A 21405-nucleotide genomic window follows, 5' to 3' on the forward strand; every position below is an offset into this window, starting at 1 on the left:
CTCACATGATGCAAGTGGCACACGTGCTCCTGTGGGCCTATTTTATAAGGGCACTAATTCCATTCATGAGGGCCCCACCTTCGAGAACTAATCACCTCCCAATGACCCCACCTCCCATTATCCTCATCTTAAGGATTAAGATTTCAATTTATGAATTTTGGGGAGACACAAATGTTCAGTCCATAATAGTGATTTGTTTACTTCAGGATGGGACATGACTTTTTTTAAGTCAAAGTTATTCCTTTTTATTATCACATGCTAATGATGGGAACTCTAGTTATTACTACATGGTGTCATCGTCATATTAGGTTTGTTATAATAATGTTCAGGATATAAAATGGTGGGTAATATATTTGCAACAGATTTATATGTATTTAATTTTTTTCTTAATCATTTTCTTATTCCAAAAAAGTTACTGCCCAAGGGGGTTAAAATTTATCCTTAAAATTTTTTTTTTTTTTTTTTTTTTTGAGACATAGTCTCACTTTGTTGCCCTTGGTAGAGTGTTGTGGCATCATAGCTCACAGCAACCTCAAACTCTTGGGCTCCAGTGATTCTCTTGCACTTAGCCTTCCCCAGTAGCTGGAACTACAGGGGCCTGCCACAACGTCCAGCTAGTTTTTTTTAAGAGACGTGCTCTCGCTCCTAGTCAGGCTGATTTTGAATTCCTGAGCTCAGGCCTCCCAGAGTGCTAAGATTATAGGCGTGAGCCACTACACCTGGCCTTCATCCTTAAATTTAGAGGTAGTACTGTTATGAGTGTGTTGTTTTAATAGGAAGCAGGACAATGGGCCTGCTTTTTTTCTGCACACACCCCCCATACCCAGGGCTAATAGGTATTTTCCTATTTTATCTAAGTAATATTTGTTCTATAGTGTGATAATAACACATTGCTTTGATATGTTTAACTCTGAGGGTGGCTTATGTTGTATGATTGTGGTCAGAACAGAGACTCATTTTTTTCTGACATTTCTGCATTGGAGAAGATGAGACAGTGGAAGTTGAAACATTGCTCTCTGCAGATCATCCTGAGGGAAGACCCCAGAGCTAGCTTAGGGCGGGTTGAAACAGGCTGGGAGGAAAAGATGGCATCAGCTTTCCTAGATGCCAGCCCCATCCCAGATACCTGCTTTTCTGGGGAGTATGGTAATTGATTTGTGGCCTTGTCACACACAGGGACCGGGGGAGGGGCCTTCCCCAGGCAGAGCAGCCAGCAGAGGACAGGCTCTGGCCAGTCCTGCTGCCCCTCTGTGGCCCTGCTTGTCTCTTCCTGTGCCCGTGACTTTCATGCTTTGTTCGTCCAGCATCAGCTGGCGGCGTGGCCTTCAGAATAAATATGTTAAGACCTGTATGAGGGTTGCTGTCACCAAGCACTGTGAGGGTGTGCAGGGCCCTCCGCACTTCTGCTGGTTGGAGAGGCGCTCGAGGGACGTGCAGTGACAGTGTGACATGCAGTGACAGGCTACACGCAGTCTTGTTTCTTAAAAATGGCTTTATCGAGATAAAAGTCTGAGTCACAGAGTTGTATACTGGTCACCACCATCAACTGGAGATTATTTTCATCATCCCAAAGAGAAAGCCTGTCCCTACTTCAATCCCTTCTAGGCCCCCTCCCCAAGCTCCTGACAACTACCACTGTGTTCTACACTCTGTCCCGTATCTCCTGTCACTGGATCGTACAGCGTGCCATGTGTCCTGTTCCCGTCTGGTTCCTTCTGTGGAGCAGTGTTTTCCGGGGCTGTTGGCACTTCAGAGCTTCTCACAGCCAAATGCTGTTCCATTGTAGGGAACATCACATCACATTTTGTTTTGTTCATCAGTCAATGGGCGTTTGGGCTGTTCCTACCTGTTGGCTAGGAGGAATAATTCTGCTGTGAATTTTCACATACAAGTTTTTGTGAGGACTTAGGTTTGCGTTTTTCTCGGTTCTACAACTAGCCATGGAAAAGGTCAGTTTAATCATGTATTGAGTGGACCAGGATTCTACTTGTTTCCAGGAATTGGAGAGTGAGAAAATTGGGGAAGAAAAGGCACATTCTTGAGAAGTACTTGAATATGTTCTCCTAAGGAGGGCATATTTCTCATTTAGCCGGGTCCTGATGATAACATCTATCATTTTTTTTCTTTATTTTCTTTATAGAAGGAAGAGATTGTTGTGACTCTCTTACCAGCTGGTCACTGCCCAGGATCAGTTATGTAAGGGGGCTCATCTATTTTGTAGGGGGGCTCATTTTATTATTGTAGATCTATATTATATTTGTAGAAATGAGTTTTTAGGGTCTGAAAATTAAAACACAGAGGGAGATTTGATGATTTCTCTGGCTATTTCTTTAATCATTGCAAATTGAACTTGGGGGATGGAGGTGAAGATCAAAATTGAAACGTGGCTTTCTTATGATGGAAGTCTTCAACTGCTATTTCTCCAATGATGTGCATTTTCCTATCACATGGAGTTTTCTCTCTGTGAATCGGAATGACGATGTTTGAGAGTGCTAACATTATCACATCTATACAAATGCAGTGCTGTCTCCCATGAAATCTGCTATTTCTTTCTACCCCAGGGAAGAGGCAACAGTTCAGTGCCTGGTGTGGTTTTAGAGCTGTGGGAATTCCATTAACTCTGTGTCATAAGAGAAATGTTCAGCAGGAAGAGTTGGCTACAGATTGGGGGTGTGCTGCTTTATTAGGATTTTGCCTGACACTTAGAAGTTACTGAGGCGTGTATCCTTTTCAGGTTTTTATTTCAGGGCAATAACGGAACTGTCTTGTACACAGGAGACTTCAGATTGGGGAAAGGAGAAGCTGCCAGAATGGAGCTTCTGCACTCTGGGGGCAGGTACCGAGTCTCACACGGTTCTCAAATGTAGGGCCATAGTTTAATAAGCTGTATTGCTCTTTCCCCACTAAACACAAGCTTTTGTTTCTGTTAGAAATCAAACTTGATTGTGATCTTTATAATAGTAGAGCAGAATTTCCCCCATGAAATGGGTTATTTAAATATGTGCTCTCTATTTGATTAAGGCAGTAACATGAATTTGTCAAAATTCACTGGATCATTTATGGGAAACCTTTGTATTATTGTATGAAAATCAAAACATTCCGAATGGAATGGAATGCCCTGTAAAATGACTAAGAATTTAAATTTTATGTAGAATTTGTATCCCATTAGATGGCTAACACCAGTTTTTATTATTTTTTTTCCTTTCTTTTCAGAGTAAAAGACATCCAAAGTGTATATTTAGATACTACTTTCTGCGATCCAAGATTTTATCAAATTCCAAGTCGGGTAATTCGGCCTGGAGGGACGGTGATGACTGGGGCACGGCCGTGTTTCTTTAAGGAAGTTTTTAGGGTGGCAGATCAGATCACAGTTGTCCCTGTTGGCATGAGTACCTGTGATTGTCAGGAGCGAAAGAGTAGGCAAGGCTTTTCATAGACATCTTACAAATCCCATCTAGGGGGAGTGTTTGAGTGGAATCTTAGAGCTGGTTCGAAGCTGGATCACGCGGAGTCCGTACCATGTCGTGTGGCTGAACTGCAAAGCAGCTTACGGCTATGAATATTTGTTTACCAACCTGAGTGAAGAGTTTGGAGTCCAGGTATGGTGACTGTTCTTTTCTCTCTCTTCCTTCCATCCTCCCAATCTCTACTTGCCTTCCTCTCCCTACTCCTCAAATAACTGACAAAAGTAGCAGACGGAAGCATCTATCAGGACGTGACTACGACTCGGGCCCTCCCTGGTGACGTCATCTTTGCTACTCACATCCTCATGGGAGGAAATTGCCCGGACCCTGTTTGACTTAGAACACTGGGCCCAGCCTTTTTAGGGACTGGGTTCCTGGAAGACAATTTTTCTACAGGTGGGGCATGGGAAATGAGTTTGGTTCTAGATGATTCAAGCGCATTGCCTCTCCCCATCAGCTCACTGGGCATTAGATTCTCAGAAGGGGAGCGCAGCCTAGATCTCTCACGTGCCCAGGTTACAGTAGGCTTCACGCTTCTATGAGAATCTAATGCTGCCACTAATGTGGCAGGAGGCGGAGCTCAGGTGGTGATGAGAGTGACGGGGAGCGGCTGTAAACACGGAGGAAGCTCCACTGCTCCCCTCCTGCCGTGTGGCCTGGCTCCTAAGAGGCCAAGGACTTCTACTGGTCAGCAGCTGTGGGGGTTGAAGATAGCAGGCTTCAGTGAAATGCCCCACAGAGGGGAAGAATTTTTTCCAAACTTTGTCATGACATAAATTTAGTGATCGTAACCACCACTGAAAATAAAGTTGAACTAGGAGGTATCAGCGTGTACTGTTTGCTATCAGGGTAATTATCATTTTGGGAACACGTGCTTAGGAAACCAGACACAGATGAATACATGTGCCTGTGTACAGGTATACTGGGTTGTGTGAACATTGTGTTTCCCACTGTGGGTCAAGGGGCACAGTGCCCTGATGAGTGTGTAGCTGGGAGGGAGCTTTCACCTGCTCTTTCCAGTAGTTTCTTCCCAGCCTCTCAGGCCCTGAGCAGGGAGCCCCTTCCCGCAGCACTCACACCAAGAGTGTGACTTGTGTTTTTTCCCTAAGAGAAGATGGATTTCTGATAACGAGTCTGAATAAGATGAACCACTTATTGGCCATTTAAGTGATACTTTGTTTTGTCCCTGTTAATTTAGATTCCTTTAGCTAATAAACTCGTGCCAAGAACTCAACAATCATCATAATGCACATTTGGTAAAGTTGAAATGGGCTGGTTTTCCTGTATTGGAAATTGCAAACGTTCCTGCCTTCTCCCTCACTCCCTCCCCTCGCCGTTCCTACTTCCCACGTCCTTTCTTAGTTTCTTGCTCCCTCCTCCTTCCTTCAGACGTGTTGGTGTAGAGTTGCCAGCTCTCCATTCTGGGAAGGATGTCCTTTCATTCTGAGATTGTCCTAGGTTTTGTAGGTGTTCAATGGTCTTTTAAATTAAAACCACAGTGATAGTGGGTTGTGTGTGCATACACACATACGCCTGTCTACACGGTCTGCTGTTTTTCCCTGTGCCTTCTCTTTGCAAATTTATCAGCCCCAGATTTGTCTTGCGGCCGTTAGTGGCCTCTAGACTGGAGGGAGGAGACTGGAAGCTCTTGTTGTGTAGGAGGGAGCCAGAGGAGGGCAGAGGAGGGCCTGGGGCGGTGGGAGAGAGGCCTGAGGGGCTGACCTCAGCATTTCCTCTGAACAAATTGCCCCTGGGGTGAGCCCTGTCTTACATCTCTTCTTTGCAGGGGACAGAACAATCTTAGATAAGGAATCGAAAATGGGAAAACCGAGGTTTTTCACCGACAGACTTCAATGATGATCTATGACAACTTTTTCAGCTTTCTTCATGTTTGTGAGCATGAAAGTTGCCATACTTCTCTTTATACACCTTAGAATCTCCCTTGTTTCCCTCCTCCTTAGAGACCCAGAACATCAAATTCCTTTTTACTTTTTTTTTTTTTTTTTGAGAGGAGTCTTACTCTGTTGCCTGGGGTTGAGTGTTGTGAGATTATAGCTCACAGCAACCACAAACTCCTGGGCTCAAGGGATCCTCTTGCCTCTGCCTCCCAAGTAGCTGGGACTAAAGATGCCCGCCACAACTCCTGGCTATTTTTTTTTTTTTTTAAAGATGGGGCCTGAGTCTGGCTCAGGCTGGTCTCGAACATCTGAACTCAGGTGATCAACCCCCTTCGGCCTCCCAAAGTTCTAGGATTATAGGCATGAGCAACTGCGTCTGGCCTCCTTTTTGCTTTTTATCAGTTATTAGTCAACTGATGGGGAAGCAAGGGGCATGTGCTACAGGATAAAACAAGCAATTAGACAGTTGCTCTGTATGCTTTTTACACCTGTCTTGGTATCAGATACCACAGCAATCTGGCAATATTCTAGCCTGTTTGTTATTCAGATGCTAAAGCAAGAATTTTTTTTTTTTTTTTAAGAGACATCATGCTATTGTACAGGATAGTGGGCAGTGGTGTGATCATAACTCACTGTAGCCTCAAATTCCTGGGCTCAAGAGATTCTCTCGCCCTGGCCTCCCTAGTAGCTGGGACTACAGGCATGTGCCACCGACTAATTTTATGTTTTTAGAGATGGGGTTTTGCTATGTTGCCCAGGGTGGAACTCCTGGCCTCAAACAGTCCTCCTGCCTCAGCCTCCTAAGCAGCTGGGATTATAGGCACAAGCCACCACGCCTGGCTGAGAATACTACTTTTTTGAAATTTTATAATCCTACTGGTAGGTTAAGTACTTGTCATATACTTGGAAATACCCAGAAGATGAGCTTGAAGAAAAACTGACACATTGGGTTTAATGCTTTAAGACATAGTAGCCTTAACCTTCTGGAGGTGGCCAGGGTTTGCACACCTGCCTTCCTGCTCTGAGCGCAGTGGAGTGGAGTGTGGGAAGGGGACTGGGCCTTACGCCTCCGTGTCCAGCTTTCCACCCTCTCCCAGCTGCTCCCCTGGGGTATGCTGTTTGTGTATCTTTAACGAGCTGATTCCTGACTATTTTTGTCTGCTTTGATCACTGCTGTCTACCCAGCACTGACAGCCAAGTGGGACATACAATAGGCGCACAATAAATATTAATTGAATTCCTTTTGAAGAACTAAAGGACAGTCTTAGCAGGATTGAATGAAATGCATGGGCTGAGTCTCTGTAACATTTTATTTCCGCAGTGATAGGCAGTGACCCTGACCAGTGGGACGCATGACTGATGATCCTGGCAGAATACTAATGTGCGTGGAAATAGCCAAACGCTAGGTTTTAAGAACGAACACAGGGTTCGTTTATGGGCTGGACGTTTTGCTTTGACTAATGACCCTTGAACAATTCAGTTCTAGGAAGTACATTTCGACTAATTTGCTTGTGTATATTATTTCCTGGAGGTTCATGTGGATAAGCTAGACATGTTTAGAAACATGCCTGACATCCTTCACCATCTCACGACGGACCGCAACACCCAGATCCATGCGTGTCGACACCCAAAGGTATGTGTGCAGATCGTTTGTCTTGTACAGGTTGTGTGATCCATAAAAAAGGATGTCTAGGTTGAGAAGAAACTTCAGAAATGCCATTTTTAGACTACGTTACTGGAGTCCATTACCTTACCTTTCAAAGTTGGCAAATAGACACAGATCCTTATAGTTTTCTGATGAAATCTATTCATGCATATTTGAGAATATAAATTTCTTGTAATGAAATTGGTAATATGTTATAGCTTATAATTTATGGAAACACTGCTATTTATTTTGAGATTTATGACATGAGCATACTTTATAAATATTTTCCTTCTATGCATTCGAGATAAATATTTAGGTATAGGCAGGGCATGGTGGCTCATGCCTGGCATCCTAGCACTCTGGGAGGCCGAGACAAGCAGATTGCTTGAGTTCAGGAGTTTAAGACCAGCCTCAGCAAGAGTGGGACCCTGTCTTTACTAAAAAGAGAAAAACTAACCAGGCGTTGTGGAGAGTGCCTGTAGTCCCAGCTACTCCAGAGGCTGAGACAAAAGGATCACTTGAGCCCAAGAGTTTGAGGTTGCTGTGAGCTATGACACCACAACCCTCTACCCAAACTGACAAAGTGAGACTGGTGTCTGACAAAAAAAAAAAAAAAAAATTTAGGATTTAGGTATAACTTTCCTTCATGGTTTGAAATAGTTACACATATTTATGGTCCTATTTCAAATAAGTGTTTCCAGTGTCTCTGTAAGTTGTGTCACTTGGGGTTGTTTTCTAATGCCACCTTAGACCCCCTTCTGTTATCAAATGTCAGGTGTAAGACTTCCTGTACGATTTTTATTCAATTAAAAATAAAATTTTAGTTTTTCAAATTTAAATTTCTAGGACTAAATTAATGGTCTTCAAATCCAGTGAGATGAGTTAATATAATTTTCCTTTAAATCTTAAAGTAGCCTAACCATTCAAATGCTGAGGAATTTTTTTAGCAAATACCATATTTATGCCTTTAGATCACTATCGTGGCAGTATTACTGGTTCCGTCAGCCAGAAGTCTAAAGTAAAGTTGGTTGGCCCTTACAATCAAGCATAATTTGAAGCAAAAAAGAATTCTTATCCATAGTGTGGACTGTTCTTCTTTAGGCTGTTGTAAGCGAGCTGCAAGCCAGGTTGGTAAGGTTGATAATTGGTAAGCTGCGTATTCCAACTTGCATTCGTGAATTTATTTCACCATTTTTTGGTGTGTTCCTACATAAATAACACATAATATTCACATAAATACACATGTCCAGTGTATTCTTGGATGGCTAAAAATGTGCATGTTAAATATAAATGATTTTGTTCTGTTTTTCTATTAGACTTATGTTCTTTGGTCCCTTGCATTATACATCTTTATTTATTTATTTATTTTTGAGACAGAGTCTCAAACTGTTGGCCTGGGTAGAGTGCCGAGGCATCACAGCTCACAGCAACCTCCAACTCAGGCTCAGGCAATCTTGCCCCAGTTTTTCTATTTTTAGTAGAGTTGTGGGGGGGTCTCGCTTTTTGCTCAGGCTGGTCTCAAACCTGTGACCTCAAGCAATCCACTGGCCTCAGCCTCCCAGGGTGCTAGGATTACAGGCATGAGCCACCACGCCCGGCCCCACATTATACTTCTTTTAATCAGCATATTTCTCTTTGCTTTGAATTTGCTCACATCCCACAAAGTAATTTGTAATGCTACTATCACGGCTGCTTTCCTGGGACGCTGCTTTCCTGGGACTCTGCTTCTAGCAGCTCAAGGTATTCTTTAGATCGCACAGCCTTTACCAGCACTGACTGGGAGGTCGGCACTGTCTTGGCTTTCTTCCTGAGCTTCCTGAGAACAGCAGCAGGGGCCCTGGAAGTATCTGATTGGGATGGAGGGCTAATGGTTTTAGGGGACCCAAAGTAAAAATAATGCTTTGGAAAAGTCATCCTATTATTTTTCAGCCTTTCAAAAACACTCTTGTTCCTTTTTTCCTCCAACTGTTTTTTTTTTTTTTGCAGTTTTTGGCCGGGGCCAGGTTTGAACCCGCCACCTCTGGTATATGGGGCCAGCGCCCCCTCCAACATTTCTAACAGTAGAGTTGTAAGGCAAGCTAGGATAAAGAATGCCGTATTCCCTTCATCTGGGTTCACCAGTTCAACGTTGCCACGTTTCCTCTGTCTCTTTTTCTCCATGTATGTGTAACCAGCTATCTCCCCACACCGCTTGGGAGTATGTTGCAGAGTTCATGACACTTGACCTTCAATCCTTCAGGATGTATCTATTAAGAAAAAGAGCATTCTCCTGTGTAACCACAGTACTATTGGTCCCTTCCTGCAGGCAATGGAGCGTTCCTACAGTCCCATTAGCTAGTGTACAGTCTATACTCAGATTTCCCCAGGGGTCCCAGTAATGCCTGTATAGCTTGGAGTGCAGGCAGAAGGGGCACTAGGGTGTAATTATGGGTCACACATTGCGTTCGGTCAGGCCTGAAGGGTGCGGTGATGTAGGTCTTACCTCTAGCCTTTTGCCTCTCTGTCCTCAGGGTGACGGTTCTGAAGAGTCTAGGTCAGTTGTTTTGCAGAACTTTTCTCAATTTGGAATTACCTGATTGTTTCCTCAGTTCTACATTTTTTCATGCATGTCTGAAAACTAATCTGCCTTTGCTTTTGAGACCCTTCTTTTTTTTTTTTTTTAAAACTTTTTTATTTTTTTTATTTTTTATTTTTTATTTTTTTGGCCGGGGCTGGGTCTGAACCTGCCACCTCCGGCGCCCTACCCCTTGAGCCACAGGCGCCACCCTGAGACCCTTCTTATAAACCAGTTTGTTGCACATGCACAACTGTTTTTCTATGTTTTTTATCTTTTTTAGGCAGAGGAATATTTTCAGTGGAATAGATTACCTTGTGGAATTATTTCCAAAAACAGGATTCCACTCCACACAATCAGCATTAAGCCATCTACCATGTGGTTTGGAGAAAGAACCAGAAAAACAGATGTCATAGTGAGGTAAGAAAGCAATGCCAGAGTTGTCTTTGAGGTACATTGTCTAATTTAATTTAATTTATTTTATTTTATTTTTTTTGCCAGAGCTGGGTTTGAACTCACCACCTCTGGTATATGCGGCCGGCGCCTTACTCCTTGAGCAACAGGTGCCACCGAGTCTGATTTAATTTAGTTTAAATGCAGTGTAGTCAAAGCCCAAGAAATGATTTCATGAATTTAAACTTTAATCCAAGGATATGCTGCTTCTAAACCCATCTTAAGAGTATTGGGCAGGTGATCCTGAGCGCTACTCTAGTTAGCCGGGTGAGGCGGTTGGAAACGAAGGGTCTCTGGGTCTTCACCTAGAAGTCATGAACTGATGTCACAGAGAATGATCTAGTATCTTAGCAACACTTCCTTAACTTCGGCTGTTCAGGATGTAGACACGTACAACAGAGTTCCATTTCTGAAGGAGGTTCACTCCTATCCGGAGAAGAAGTTCCTGAGTCAGGGTGATTTCATACTGAAATAGCCTAAATGGGAAGGGTCAAGATTTAGAACTCACGTAGTTTTGCCCAGTGACCTTTTCATTTTCCTTTAGGACTGGCGAGAGCTCGTACAGAGCGTGCTTCTCTTTCCACTCTTCCTACAGCGAGGTAAGAGGACCCCACATGCTCATAGCCCTCACTGCCGCCCGGCCGCAGCCTTCATAGTTGACCGCAGTGCCCTTGACTTTCAGACGCATCTTTTTATTTAAATCTCATTTCCTTTCTTTTTTTTTCTTTGAAAGATAGCCAATCCTTATTTTTCACAGATTCCTTATTTCTGTGTTTTCCTACTCACCGAAACAAATCTGTAACTCCAATACCAATGTTTAAGTGCTTTTGTGATCATTTGTGGACACTGAGTGGGGAAAAATTTGAGTCCCCCGAGGTGCACCCTCCTGGCTTAGACCACACAAGGCTGTACTCGGCCTGTGCGTTTCCCTCTCGTGCTCTGCGCAGGGTCCTTTGTGGGTTTATTGAGTGGTATGTTTTCATATTTTCCAGCTTCGTGTTGGTGATAACACTGTTGTAAATGGTGAACAATCATAGAACTGAAGTTCTGTCTAGTGTTCCTAAGGGCAAGAAGGCTGTGAGGTGCCTTATGGAGGGAAAACATGAGATGAACTTTATTCAGACACGAGTTATAGTTCTGTGGTCCACGAGTTCAATGTTAATGAGTGCACTAAATATATTAAATGTGATGTCTTTAAACAGAAACACAAAAAATGAAGTTATGTATTGACTGATGGATGAAAATGGTGTCATCCAGGCTCACAGAAAACCTACCGTGTATTTCTCCTAGGAACAACGGTTCAGCATTTGCTAATGTGGTTATTTGTGGTGACTTTATAGAACGTAACTACTGTGGATAAAGAGAATCAGCTGTGTTACCGTATTGTTTTAAGGCAGGCATTTGGTGACAGTCAATTTGTGCAAGGGAGAGAGGGTGTCCTCTCCTGGGTGTCTCTCTTCTCCCTAAGGCTACTTCGTCCCTGCGAACAGGTTGTGAATTGTTTCTAGTACAGACTTGACCCTGCTGTCTTTATCCACATTCCTTTAAGGGGTCTTAGATTTCTACTAGCCTCAACTTGGATTGATTGTGCAAGTCACGTAGGTAATGGGCGGGCAAGTAATGTTTTCTCTTTTCATGCCTACTTTGGAGGTACACAAGAAATTGTTTATGAAAAATAAAGAAGAGATCTCGCCTTGGCTTAAAGTAGCCATCTTATTTTTATATAGAGTTAACAATAATTCTTGGCTTCCTGCCTCTTTTGATTTGGTCTTATCTTTGGGAAGTTGGATACTTACAATAGTCATTTTGTGACCTAGTCTATCGTTCCTTTTGCAGAAGGCAATAAAAATCTCTGTGTTCTCATTGTCAACTTTCTAATGTCTCACCACTTACCAGGTACCGGGCTGAGCACTTTACACGGTATCTCATTTATGCTTTTAGGTGAAGAATCCGAGATGTAGAGATGTTAGGTAACTTGGCTGAGATAACAATCTTGCCAAGATCTAGTAAGTGACAAAGTTCGCCTGGGTTGTAGAGATGTTTTGAGGATTAGTGGCAGAGTTTGTCTGTTCATTCTCATAAATTCAAGGTATTTGTGAATTTTTTTTTGCATGTAATTGTGCTTGTTTAGAATTAAGTGTTGGGAAAGGCAGGCCCATGTGCACAACCTTCCAATCTGCATTGGCCACAGAAGAATGGGCCTTGGGCCGGGAACACTTCTTTCCAAGAGATAAAGAGCACACACAGCTTGTACCAACTTACTGCCTGTGTGGAAACACCTTCTCTGTTTTGGACTCAGGGAGGGTTCCTTCCTTCTGCTTAAGACTGTGTGTCAACAGCCCTCAGGCAGACCCCGGCTTCCATTATTTGAGAAACTAGGAGGGAGGCAGATGGTCCTTCCTGCATGGCAGGAGAGGGTGCTAGGCAGCCTGCCCCAGCTGATCAGTGTTTTCCTGGGAGACTCACGAGACCAGGATGTAAAGGGAAGGAGTGTTGGAGTCCTTCCCTGGGACTGGTAACTGGTGCATAGTGCTCTGCTTTATGTCAGAACAAATCACATAATCCTGAAGATGCAGTTCTTTTTACTAATTATTTGTAGGAGGAAAGGAATGCTTTTTTTTTTTTTTTATATAGAAAAGATGTATGTTGCCCAGACCGGCCCCGAATGCCTGGGTTCAAGCGATCCTTCCACCTCAGCCTCCCAGAGTGCTGGGATGACACGTGTGCGCCACTGTGCCTGGCTAAGAAAGGCAAAGCTAAGACTTAGTTTTCTTGTGTGCATAACAGTCAATATTCAGCTAAATTCTAACTAACCAAGATTTGTTGAACACGGGCTATTGACTATTGACCTTCTTGGACAAGGAAATGGTATTTAAAAATAAAGAATCTCATTTCCTCAGTGATTCTCAGCTCTTGCTGTGGAGCAGAATCACCCCGGGACACTGAAACGTACTGATTCCCAGGCCCACATTCACTCAGTGTACCAAGGATCTTTGGGGGTGAGGCCTGGGCTTCGGCTGTTGCTTTTTCCCAAGAGGTCCCCAGTTGACTCCCAGTGCAGCCAGTGTTGAGAGCCACAGCCCTGGGAGATTTCTGCTCCTCTCACACCCTGCTTTTCATCATAGAGATATGATAGTTGATCTATTTTATCTTCTTTCTCTTAGATTAAAGATTTCTTGAGCTACATCTGTCCTGTGAATGTGTATCCAAACGTCATTCCGGTAGGGACGACTATGGATAAAGTGATAGAAATGTGAGTAGTTACCACGTGTGGAACCCGTGTGCCTCCCCGTTGTGGCTCGTGGCTTATAGCTGGGTGACAAAGGATAGTTTTGCCTATTTACAAATCTAAAACTTTCTGTTTGTGATATTTCTCATCTCATGCTCATTTCCATTATTTCCTGGAGTGTTTCCTTTAGTCCACAGTGGGCAGAAGGCACAGGTAATGTCATCCCCCCATCATCTGCTAGCTCTGTGATCTTGGTCACATTACTTCTCTGAGCTAGTCATTTGTTGTTGTTGAGACAGAGTTTCACTATGTCACCTTTGGTAGAGTGCCGTGGCGTCACAGCTCACAGCAACCCCAAACTCTTGGGGTTAAGCGATTCTGTTGCCTCAGCCTCTCAAGTACCCTGTTTCCCCTAAAATAAGACATCCTCCGAAAATAAGAACTACTTACAGGAAAGATAAGATGTCCCCTGAAAATAAGACCTAGCGCATCTTTGGGAGCACACCATAAAATAAGACACTGTCTTATTTTCGGGGAAACAGGGCAGCTGGGACTACAGGTGCCCGCCACAACACCCAGCTAGTTTTTGTTGCAGATGTCATTGTTATTTAGCTGGGCCAGACTGGGTTTGAACCCACCAGCCTCGGTGTATGTGGCTGATGCCGTAACCGCTGTGCTATGGGCGCCGAGCAGAGCTAGTCATTTCTTTTTTTTATTCTTTTTTTTTGTAGAGACAGAGTCTCACTTTATAGCCCTGGGCAGAGTGCTGTGGCATCACACAGCTCACAGCAACCTCCAACTCCTGGGCTTAAGCGATTCTCTTGCCTCAGCCTCCCGAGTAGCTGGGACTACAGGCGCCCGCCACAACGCCCGGCTATTTTTTGGTTGCAGTTTGGCCAGGGCTGGGCTTGAACCCGCCACCCTCGGTATATGGGGCCGGTGCCCCACCGACTGACCCACAGGCGCCGCCCCCGAGCTAGTCATTTCTAATTAGAACAATAGGGATACTCCTGACTTCTGATTGGGTTTCTTAGCAATTTAGAGATAATACATGAAATGCACCCGGCACGGACGGTGCCAAGCAGGTAGTAAAGGGTTATCTGTTGAATGGATAAACGGAAGGCAAGGCGAGGTGAAACAGTATAATGGTATCTTTTACTATGTCTTACCTTTTTTCACCTTTTCCTTGAGTTTCATTTACACAAATTCATTAAAAGTATCTTCAGTGCCAGCTATATGGTGGGCACTGTGATTGGGACCCAGTCGGGATCCTCCTGACTGGGGTTCAGCGCACCCTGGCAGAGCCCCAGTGTCCCATGGAGGCCGGGAATGCAGGAGGGCACGCTACCTGCCATACACACACTGCTCTGGGGCAGAGGGAACCAGGCCTGGTGTCAGGGACTCCGCCCCAGAGACCCTGGTGAGGACACATGGACCAAACTTGCTAAAGTAGATGGAAAAGAGGATTCAGGAGGCCTGGGTGCAGGTCTCAGTGGGACACAGATTTGGAGTTGGCATTACAGGTGACAACTGACACCTTAAGGACATAGGAAGTCACCAGGAGGGTGTGAGGAGGCTCACAAAGCTGCAGCCAGAGCCCTGGGCAGCACCTCTGAGGGGAGCTGGAGACAGTGGCCCAGAGCAGGAGCAGGGTGAGGGGAAGGGAGTAGTGGGTGTCAAGGTCGGACTCGTGAGAAGTCAAAGAATATAGAGATGACCTCGTGTCCTGTTACATGTGAGTTCAGTGAGAGCAATTTCAGTAGACCTGTGAGTTGGAAGCCAGATTTCAGCAGTTTGAGAAAGGGAGTCTAGTGAGTTAGGGACAAGATGGTAACTGGAGGCAGCAAAGTTAGAGGCTTGCTCTTAAAATAGCTGAGACTTCAGTGTGCCTCATGGAGCTGAACTTGAATACACATAAACTTGAATGTGCTCAAGCATCACTTGGGGTGCTTGTTAAAAGCATCTCCCCCATCTTGCATTTCCATCAGGAGATGCTGTTGTAGGTAGGTGGAGGACACCCCCACTGTGAACAGGTCCCCAAGGAAAACTGCTGAAATGGCTGCAGAGAGATGCAGTGACACTCAGAGGTCCTGAGGTGGGGCTGGGGGCTCAAGGGAAGTCCAGAAAACGTGGTGGACCTGAGGACAGAGGTGGGATGTCTGGTGAGGGTGGCTGTGCACATGTCTCAGGTTGGGAGCTTAATGGCTCTGTTCAGGACGTGTGTTGGAGATCATCCTAATGGCTTCTGGGAATCTGAAGGGAGGCAGTTAGCAAGGAGACCCCGGGAAAGGGGTGGGATACCTTCCAATCTTATTTCTGTGCCCTTTTGTGTTTTCTCTCTCCCGTGTCTTAGCTTTCGGTCTAAGGATCCAGAACAAAGAGATCAAACGAGTGAGATTCTTGTAAGATACAAATAAATCTCATTAAACAGGGAAAGGGAAGCAACTAGCTTACTGTACACCCTGAATGCCAGATGCCACTGTGTCACTTATTAGGTCTTTAGGATAGGGACCTGCCTTTGTTGTACTGTGTGAGCAAAGATGGAAGTTTTGCTCTAGTCTGCTGAAGGTGCAGGCTGGATTTAAGTGCTTATAATCACTAGTATACTGAAGTGATTTTTAAATATTAAACATTGCTTTTCAGTGCTACAAAGTATTATGTGATTTCCCCTATGGCCATGTTTTTGTAGTCTTTATCAATGATGCTTACCTCCCAGCAGCTTTCCCAGAAGGAAAAAATGAAATATTCTGATTCATTTTAGCTTAAAGCCTTTATGCCGATCTTCCCAGAGAACTGAACTGAAGTATAAACCACTGGGAAAATTGAAGAGAGCTAGAACACTCCACCGAGACTCAGGTAAGAACGGTCCTGGATTCAGAGATGTGGGCTTCCGGGAGAGACGGCTTTCCAGGGTTCTCTGGTCTGGTGGGAGTGGCCTCGGTCCCCATGGAGCTCAGCCTTGTCCCATGATCTTGGGACGTACTTTGCCTTCCTGTCTTCAGCCCGTAAAATCAGGAGACAGCTGTCCTTCATAGGTTTAAAACAAGTGGTGAATGGGGCGACACCTGTGGCTCAGTCAGTAGGGCGCTGGCCCCATATACCGAAGGTGGCGGGTTCAAACCCAGCCCCTGCCAAACTGCAACCAAAAAAATAGCCGGGCGTTGTGGCGGGCGCCTGTAGTCCCAGCTACTCAGGAGGCTGAGCCAAGAGAATCGCTTAAGCCCAGGAGTTGGAGGTTGCTGTGAGCTGTGTGATGCCACACTACCCACTCTACCGAGGGCCATAAAGTGAGACTCTGTCTCTACAAAAAAAAAAAAAAAAGTGGTGAAAACTGGGCTGCACCATGTGGTGGTCTCAGCTTTCTAGACATAGGCCCTAAGACCTTCATGGTCCATGAAGAGAAACCAGGTTGTTATCCTTGAATGCCTCTTTAAGATACTAGTAAATACTAAGAACAGAGACTTTTTTAGTTATCATTTCTAGTCTGATTGATCAGTAGTGTTTATACAAATAGATTTTCTCTATAGTTTTCTACCTTCTTTCATTGCTACTTTCGTTGTGCAGCTAAGGACAGAGGTAAGCTCTGAAGTACAGCAGCCAGATTTAGTGGCGAGTTCTCAATTTCCGTTCCTTGGTGGAGGGCCAGTGATCATGCTGCATGGGGAATGTGTGACCAAACGTACTGGCTAATGATGCTATTTATTGAACCCCTGCTATGTGGCAGGTATTGTGCTAAATACATATGTTATAGCCTGACCTCTGAACAAATAAATCTAGGAGGGGGTACCATCCGAATTTTACCCATGAGGAAACTGAAGTTTATTGAGTTAAGGTCTAGTAGGAAGTAAGTGATGGGTTGAGACTCCAGTCTAGGTCTGTCTCTCCCATCTCTGCATCTTCGCATTTTTGCTATTTAGGATCTAATTTGAAAACACTTAGATGCCAAGTCCAAGACTGATACAGTAAGCCTATGACTGTGTCCGAAAGAAAACACCTTTGTCTTTTCTCTAAAAAGACTTCTAGAAAACAGTTCCATTCATTTCCCGTGTTAACCCCATCCTCTAATCTTTACTAATTTAGTTCTGTTTTATAAGAACAGCTTTACTGAGGTATCGACGTGTTATAAATTGCACGATTCAGGTGTACGTTGTGCTCCATTTTTACACATGCACACCCTTCAAAACCATGACTGTAATTAAGAGCCTGAAAACACCCATCCCCTGCAAGTTTCCTTCGGCCACTTGGTAATTCCTCCCTGTCCTCGCCCCTGCCACGGCAACCCTGATCGGCCTTCTGTCACTACAGATTAGTTTGCATTTTCTAGAATTTTATATAAACAGAATCATAGAGTTTCATTTATTTCACTCAGCATGCTGGAGATTCATTGTTTATCGATGAGCAGTTGTCCCCTGCATGGCGATACCAAAATTGCTTGCTTCACCGGTTGGTGTACATTAGGTCTTGCATAATTTTGGATTCCTAAAGTTATTCTTTATTGTCCTCAGGTATAGGGCTAAAAAATTTTTTTTAAAGTAATGATAAACTTTTTTTGAGCTTTGTTTTGGCATGTGATGAGCATGCTTACAGTTCTGTCCTCTTGTGTCTTTGTAGCTTTGTGTGGCAGGACCCAGCAGAATTTAGTCTGTGGGTAACTTTCCCCACTCCAGAGGCAAGGCCCTTTGGTTCTCTTACAAATGCCCGTGGATTATGAGGTTTCTCACTGTGGCTGTTGGGAAGTCACCGTTCCTGGCACTCCCTGTGTGAGGTCTGGATGCTGTTCCCGTTTCTTTTGGGTGATTCTTTCCTCGGCTCCCGGTGGTTTCCTTACAAGCACGTGCTGCTCGGGCCCTTGGCAGCTCTTCTGCCTCCTCTCGTGCCAGCCTCTCCTCCGGCTTTCTGTTCTACACACTCCAGCCACCTCGATGTCCGCAGACTCCCAGGTCCACCTCACGTAGGATGTTACAGGCTGTATCTGGATGTGCCCTCTCTGACTGGAATCAGCCACCAAGCAGGAGCTGGACCATCTCAGGGCTGCTCTACTCCCCATTTCTCTTGTTCTTTGTTGCCTGGTGACGGTGGCTTGAGTGCCACTGTTGTTAGTTTGGTTTTGAGTTGCTTCAGGTGGGAGGTTGAATCTAGTTCCGCTGCTCCATCCTATTTGCAGGCAGGTAAACTTTCAGACTCTGCGTATCTGCCCAGTCCACACTGGTTTTTGATGATAAATCTTGTTTTTTTTTTTTGGCAGTCTCACTGTGTCACCCTCGGTAGTGTGCCATGCCGTCACAGCTCACAGCAGACTCAAACACTTGGGCTTAAGCAATTCTCTCGCCTCAGCCTCCCAAGTGGCTGGGACTACAGGTGCCCACCACAACATCCGGCTATTTTTTGTTGCAGTTGTCATTGTTTAGCTGGCCAGGGCTAGTTTCGAACCCATCAGCTTTGGTGTATGTGGCTAGTGCCATAACCACTGTGCTATGGGTGCCGACCTGATGATGAATGTCTTTTTTTTTTTTGTAGAGACAGAGTCTCACTGTACCGCCCTCGGGTAGAGTGCCGTGGCCTCACACGGCTCACAGCAACCTCTAACTTTTGGGCTTACGCGATTCTCTTGCCTCAGCCTCCCGAGTAGCTGGGACTACAGGCGCCCGCCACAACGCCCGGCTATTTTTTTGTTGCAGTTTGGCCAGGGCTGGGTTTGAACCCGCCACCCTCGGCATATGGGGCCGGCGCCCTACTCACTGAGCCACAGGCACAATTAGGCCACTGGTTTAAGTTTTTTTGAACGGATGGTCATTTCCATTTTTCTCTTTTGTCAGCTTTGATTTTGTTCTTTTTTGATTCCTTAGGCTTTTCGTTCCTTACTAATATGTGTATTACAGCAATAATCTTTGTAGCTTTTCTTACATGTGTACAAGTGCAGATCTGTAAACAGCGCTTTAATGTTACTTTCTTTAGATGTGTTCTGTAAGCAACAGGGGCCGTCATACTTTATTCCAGGTATGTCATTAACTTTACAATTACCATTCTGTCCTGTGAGTATGCTTTGAAATCTCTGGTGATCTCCACAGATTTGTTGACCAGTCGTTCAGGTCGTTTAGTACTTAAAATGGCCTCTTGATCCGAGTCAGTGCTAACATACAAGTCATGTTGAATCAGCTGTTTTAAGATTTGTGCTCGTCTGAGCATCTGGGGGCCAAATTCTGAAAGCATTCTTCTTAGCCTCTTTTAAAAAGCTTTTTGTATGCTGATGCTTTATATTTACATAATTAAATAATTTATCACTATTAAATTATCCCTAGGGACCACTTCTATAAAATTACTGTTTTTGTTCCTCTTTCACAGAGTATATAGTAGGTAACTAAGAAAACAAAGTTATGTAGGACCACACAAATCTAAATTATTTTGATTGGCATTTTAATGTATTTCCTTTGCTTTCTATTCATTTATATAAATAGTCACAAAACTCAGAAGTGATGTTGAAAATGTTCCCAAAGCAGCATTACACAGGCACTGGGCCCCGAGAACACTTGTGATGAGTGCTGGGCTGATGTCCTGGAGCTCTGTGGGCACCGGGGAGGTGGACTGGAGGGTGGGGCCAGGGTGGCGGAGACAGAAGGACACTTGGTGCAAGGCGAGGGGGAAGGTGTTGCAGGAATGTCACAATTACAAGACTACACAGGGGCACACAGGCTGAAAAGCAGCTTTAGACCATTTTTATATATGCACACACATTTAAACTTGTATTTTTTTCACTTCAGACATTTAGTGGAAAGTTTTTCTTGTGTAATTCTTCAAAAATGTCAGTTTAATGGTTCCATATTGTTATGATGTCTATATAATGGTACATTTAATGTCTGTCATATGTTTAGGTTATTTAGAACTACTTAGTTTTATAAATAACATGAACAACATCGTACATAAGTTTATTTCACGTCAGTTGGGTTATAATGTAGAAGTTAAGGTGCTTAATACATATGGCCAAATTGCTTTTCCGTATGATTTTTATAATCAATAATGCATGATGGTGGAAAGCATCTATGAACTGTTTGACATTTATCCCTTTTTTTTTTATTGAGTTTAGGTGGTTTTAGTGTCAGTTTGTGTAAACTCTCAAGGATTCTGACAAGTTTTGTATTTATTGCGACATTTTCTATGTTACATGAAAATTCTCTGTTGTCCTAACAAAAAGTACATAATGTTAGGGTAAGTTTTTAAGAATATAGAGACTTGTTTTTCTAGTATACACAGGAGATGATGTGAAAACGGGCAGAGGAAAGATTGTTCAGTTGAAATGTACCATGATACTGGTAGTCACTATCCAGTTTCTAAAAACATTTTATAAGAAGATATACTAGGTATACCCGTGGAGGAGTTACAACAAAGATATCCATGGCTTGAGCCTGTGGTCCCTCACCCCTAGGCCAGTACGGGTCTGTGGCCTGCTCTGCAGGAAGTGAGCAGCGGGTAAGTTACAGAAGGGTCATCGGCATTTCCAGCTGCTCCCCAACGGCACCGCCTGTGCTCCCCGTCCTGTGGGCTAAGTGCAGCACTCCTTGTGAGACTCGAATGCCTGATGATCAGAAGTGGAGATAGGATGTGCTTGAATCATCTCAAATCTGCCCCCCTATCTCGGTCCCATGGAAAAATTTTCTTCTATGAAACATCCAAAATGGTTGGGGACCACTGGGTTAAGCCATATCCTGGAGACTGGGATGACTCTAAATACAGTAAGCAGACATCTCAGCCACCTTAAGCCCTGTAGAAATGAAGGGCCAGACCAGTTACGATGAGGTTGGGGCTGTGACTGGCACACTGCCTGTCTGGCCTGTCTCCTCATCAGTTAAGTGGGAGCTGGATGGTGGTATCTGGGGTCCGTTAGTTTAGCCCCTTTGTAGTGTTCAGCCACACCCTTCATCTCTGGGAAGGTAGTTATCTTTCTAAGAAGTAGGTTGTTGTAAGTTAACACCAGATTCATCAGTAGAACAAGAAGCTGCCGTATGTAGCAGTTTCCTGGGCATTTAATTTCCTTCCTTAGATTAGGTGCCATTACAAGGCAGGAAAATACTTGTTTTTTCCCCAGTCCCGTGGCTTTGCAGTTTACTTTATGGAAAATTTATGTATTCATTTATGAGAATTTCATTCTCCAAGTAAGGATTTCATCA

At 44.3% G+C, this 21405-nt stretch overlaps 1 protein-coding gene across 8 annotated transcripts in view; it reads left to right on the top strand.

Moving 5' to 3' along the window:
* Positions 1–21405, top strand: part of DCLRE1C (DNA cross-link repair 1C) — a 33026-nt gene that overhangs the window by 8422 nt on the left and 3199 nt on the right. For 2 of the 8 annotated variants that reach the window (XM_053572495.1, XM_053572494.1), the window contains 9 exons: positions 2735–2836; positions 3214–3286; positions 3459–3599; positions 6894–6995; positions 9845–9981; positions 10559–10613; positions 13179–13267; positions 16005–16099; positions 19199–19240. In XM_053572495.1, the coding sequence (XP_053428470.1) occupies positions 2735–2836; positions 3214–3286; positions 3459–3599; positions 6894–6995; positions 9845–9981; positions 10559–10613; positions 13179–13267; positions 16005–16099; positions 19199–19240 (836 nt within the window). Of the gene's footprint in view, positions 1–2140; positions 2197–2734; positions 2837–3213; positions 3287–3458; positions 3600–6893; positions 6996–9844; positions 9982–10558; positions 10614–13178; positions 13268–16004; positions 16100–19198; positions 19241–21405 lie in introns of all 8 variants that reach the window. The other 6 variants (XM_053572492.1, XM_053572497.1, XM_053572493.1 and 3 more) reach the window with 6 other exon arrangements.

The sequence above is a fragment of the Nycticebus coucang genome, chromosome 20, assembly GCF_027406575.1.
Source record: "Nycticebus coucang isolate mNycCou1 chromosome 20, mNycCou1.pri, whole genome shotgun sequence".
NCBI classification, from domain to species: Eukaryota; Metazoa; Chordata; class Mammalia; order Primates; family Lorisidae; genus Nycticebus; species Nycticebus coucang.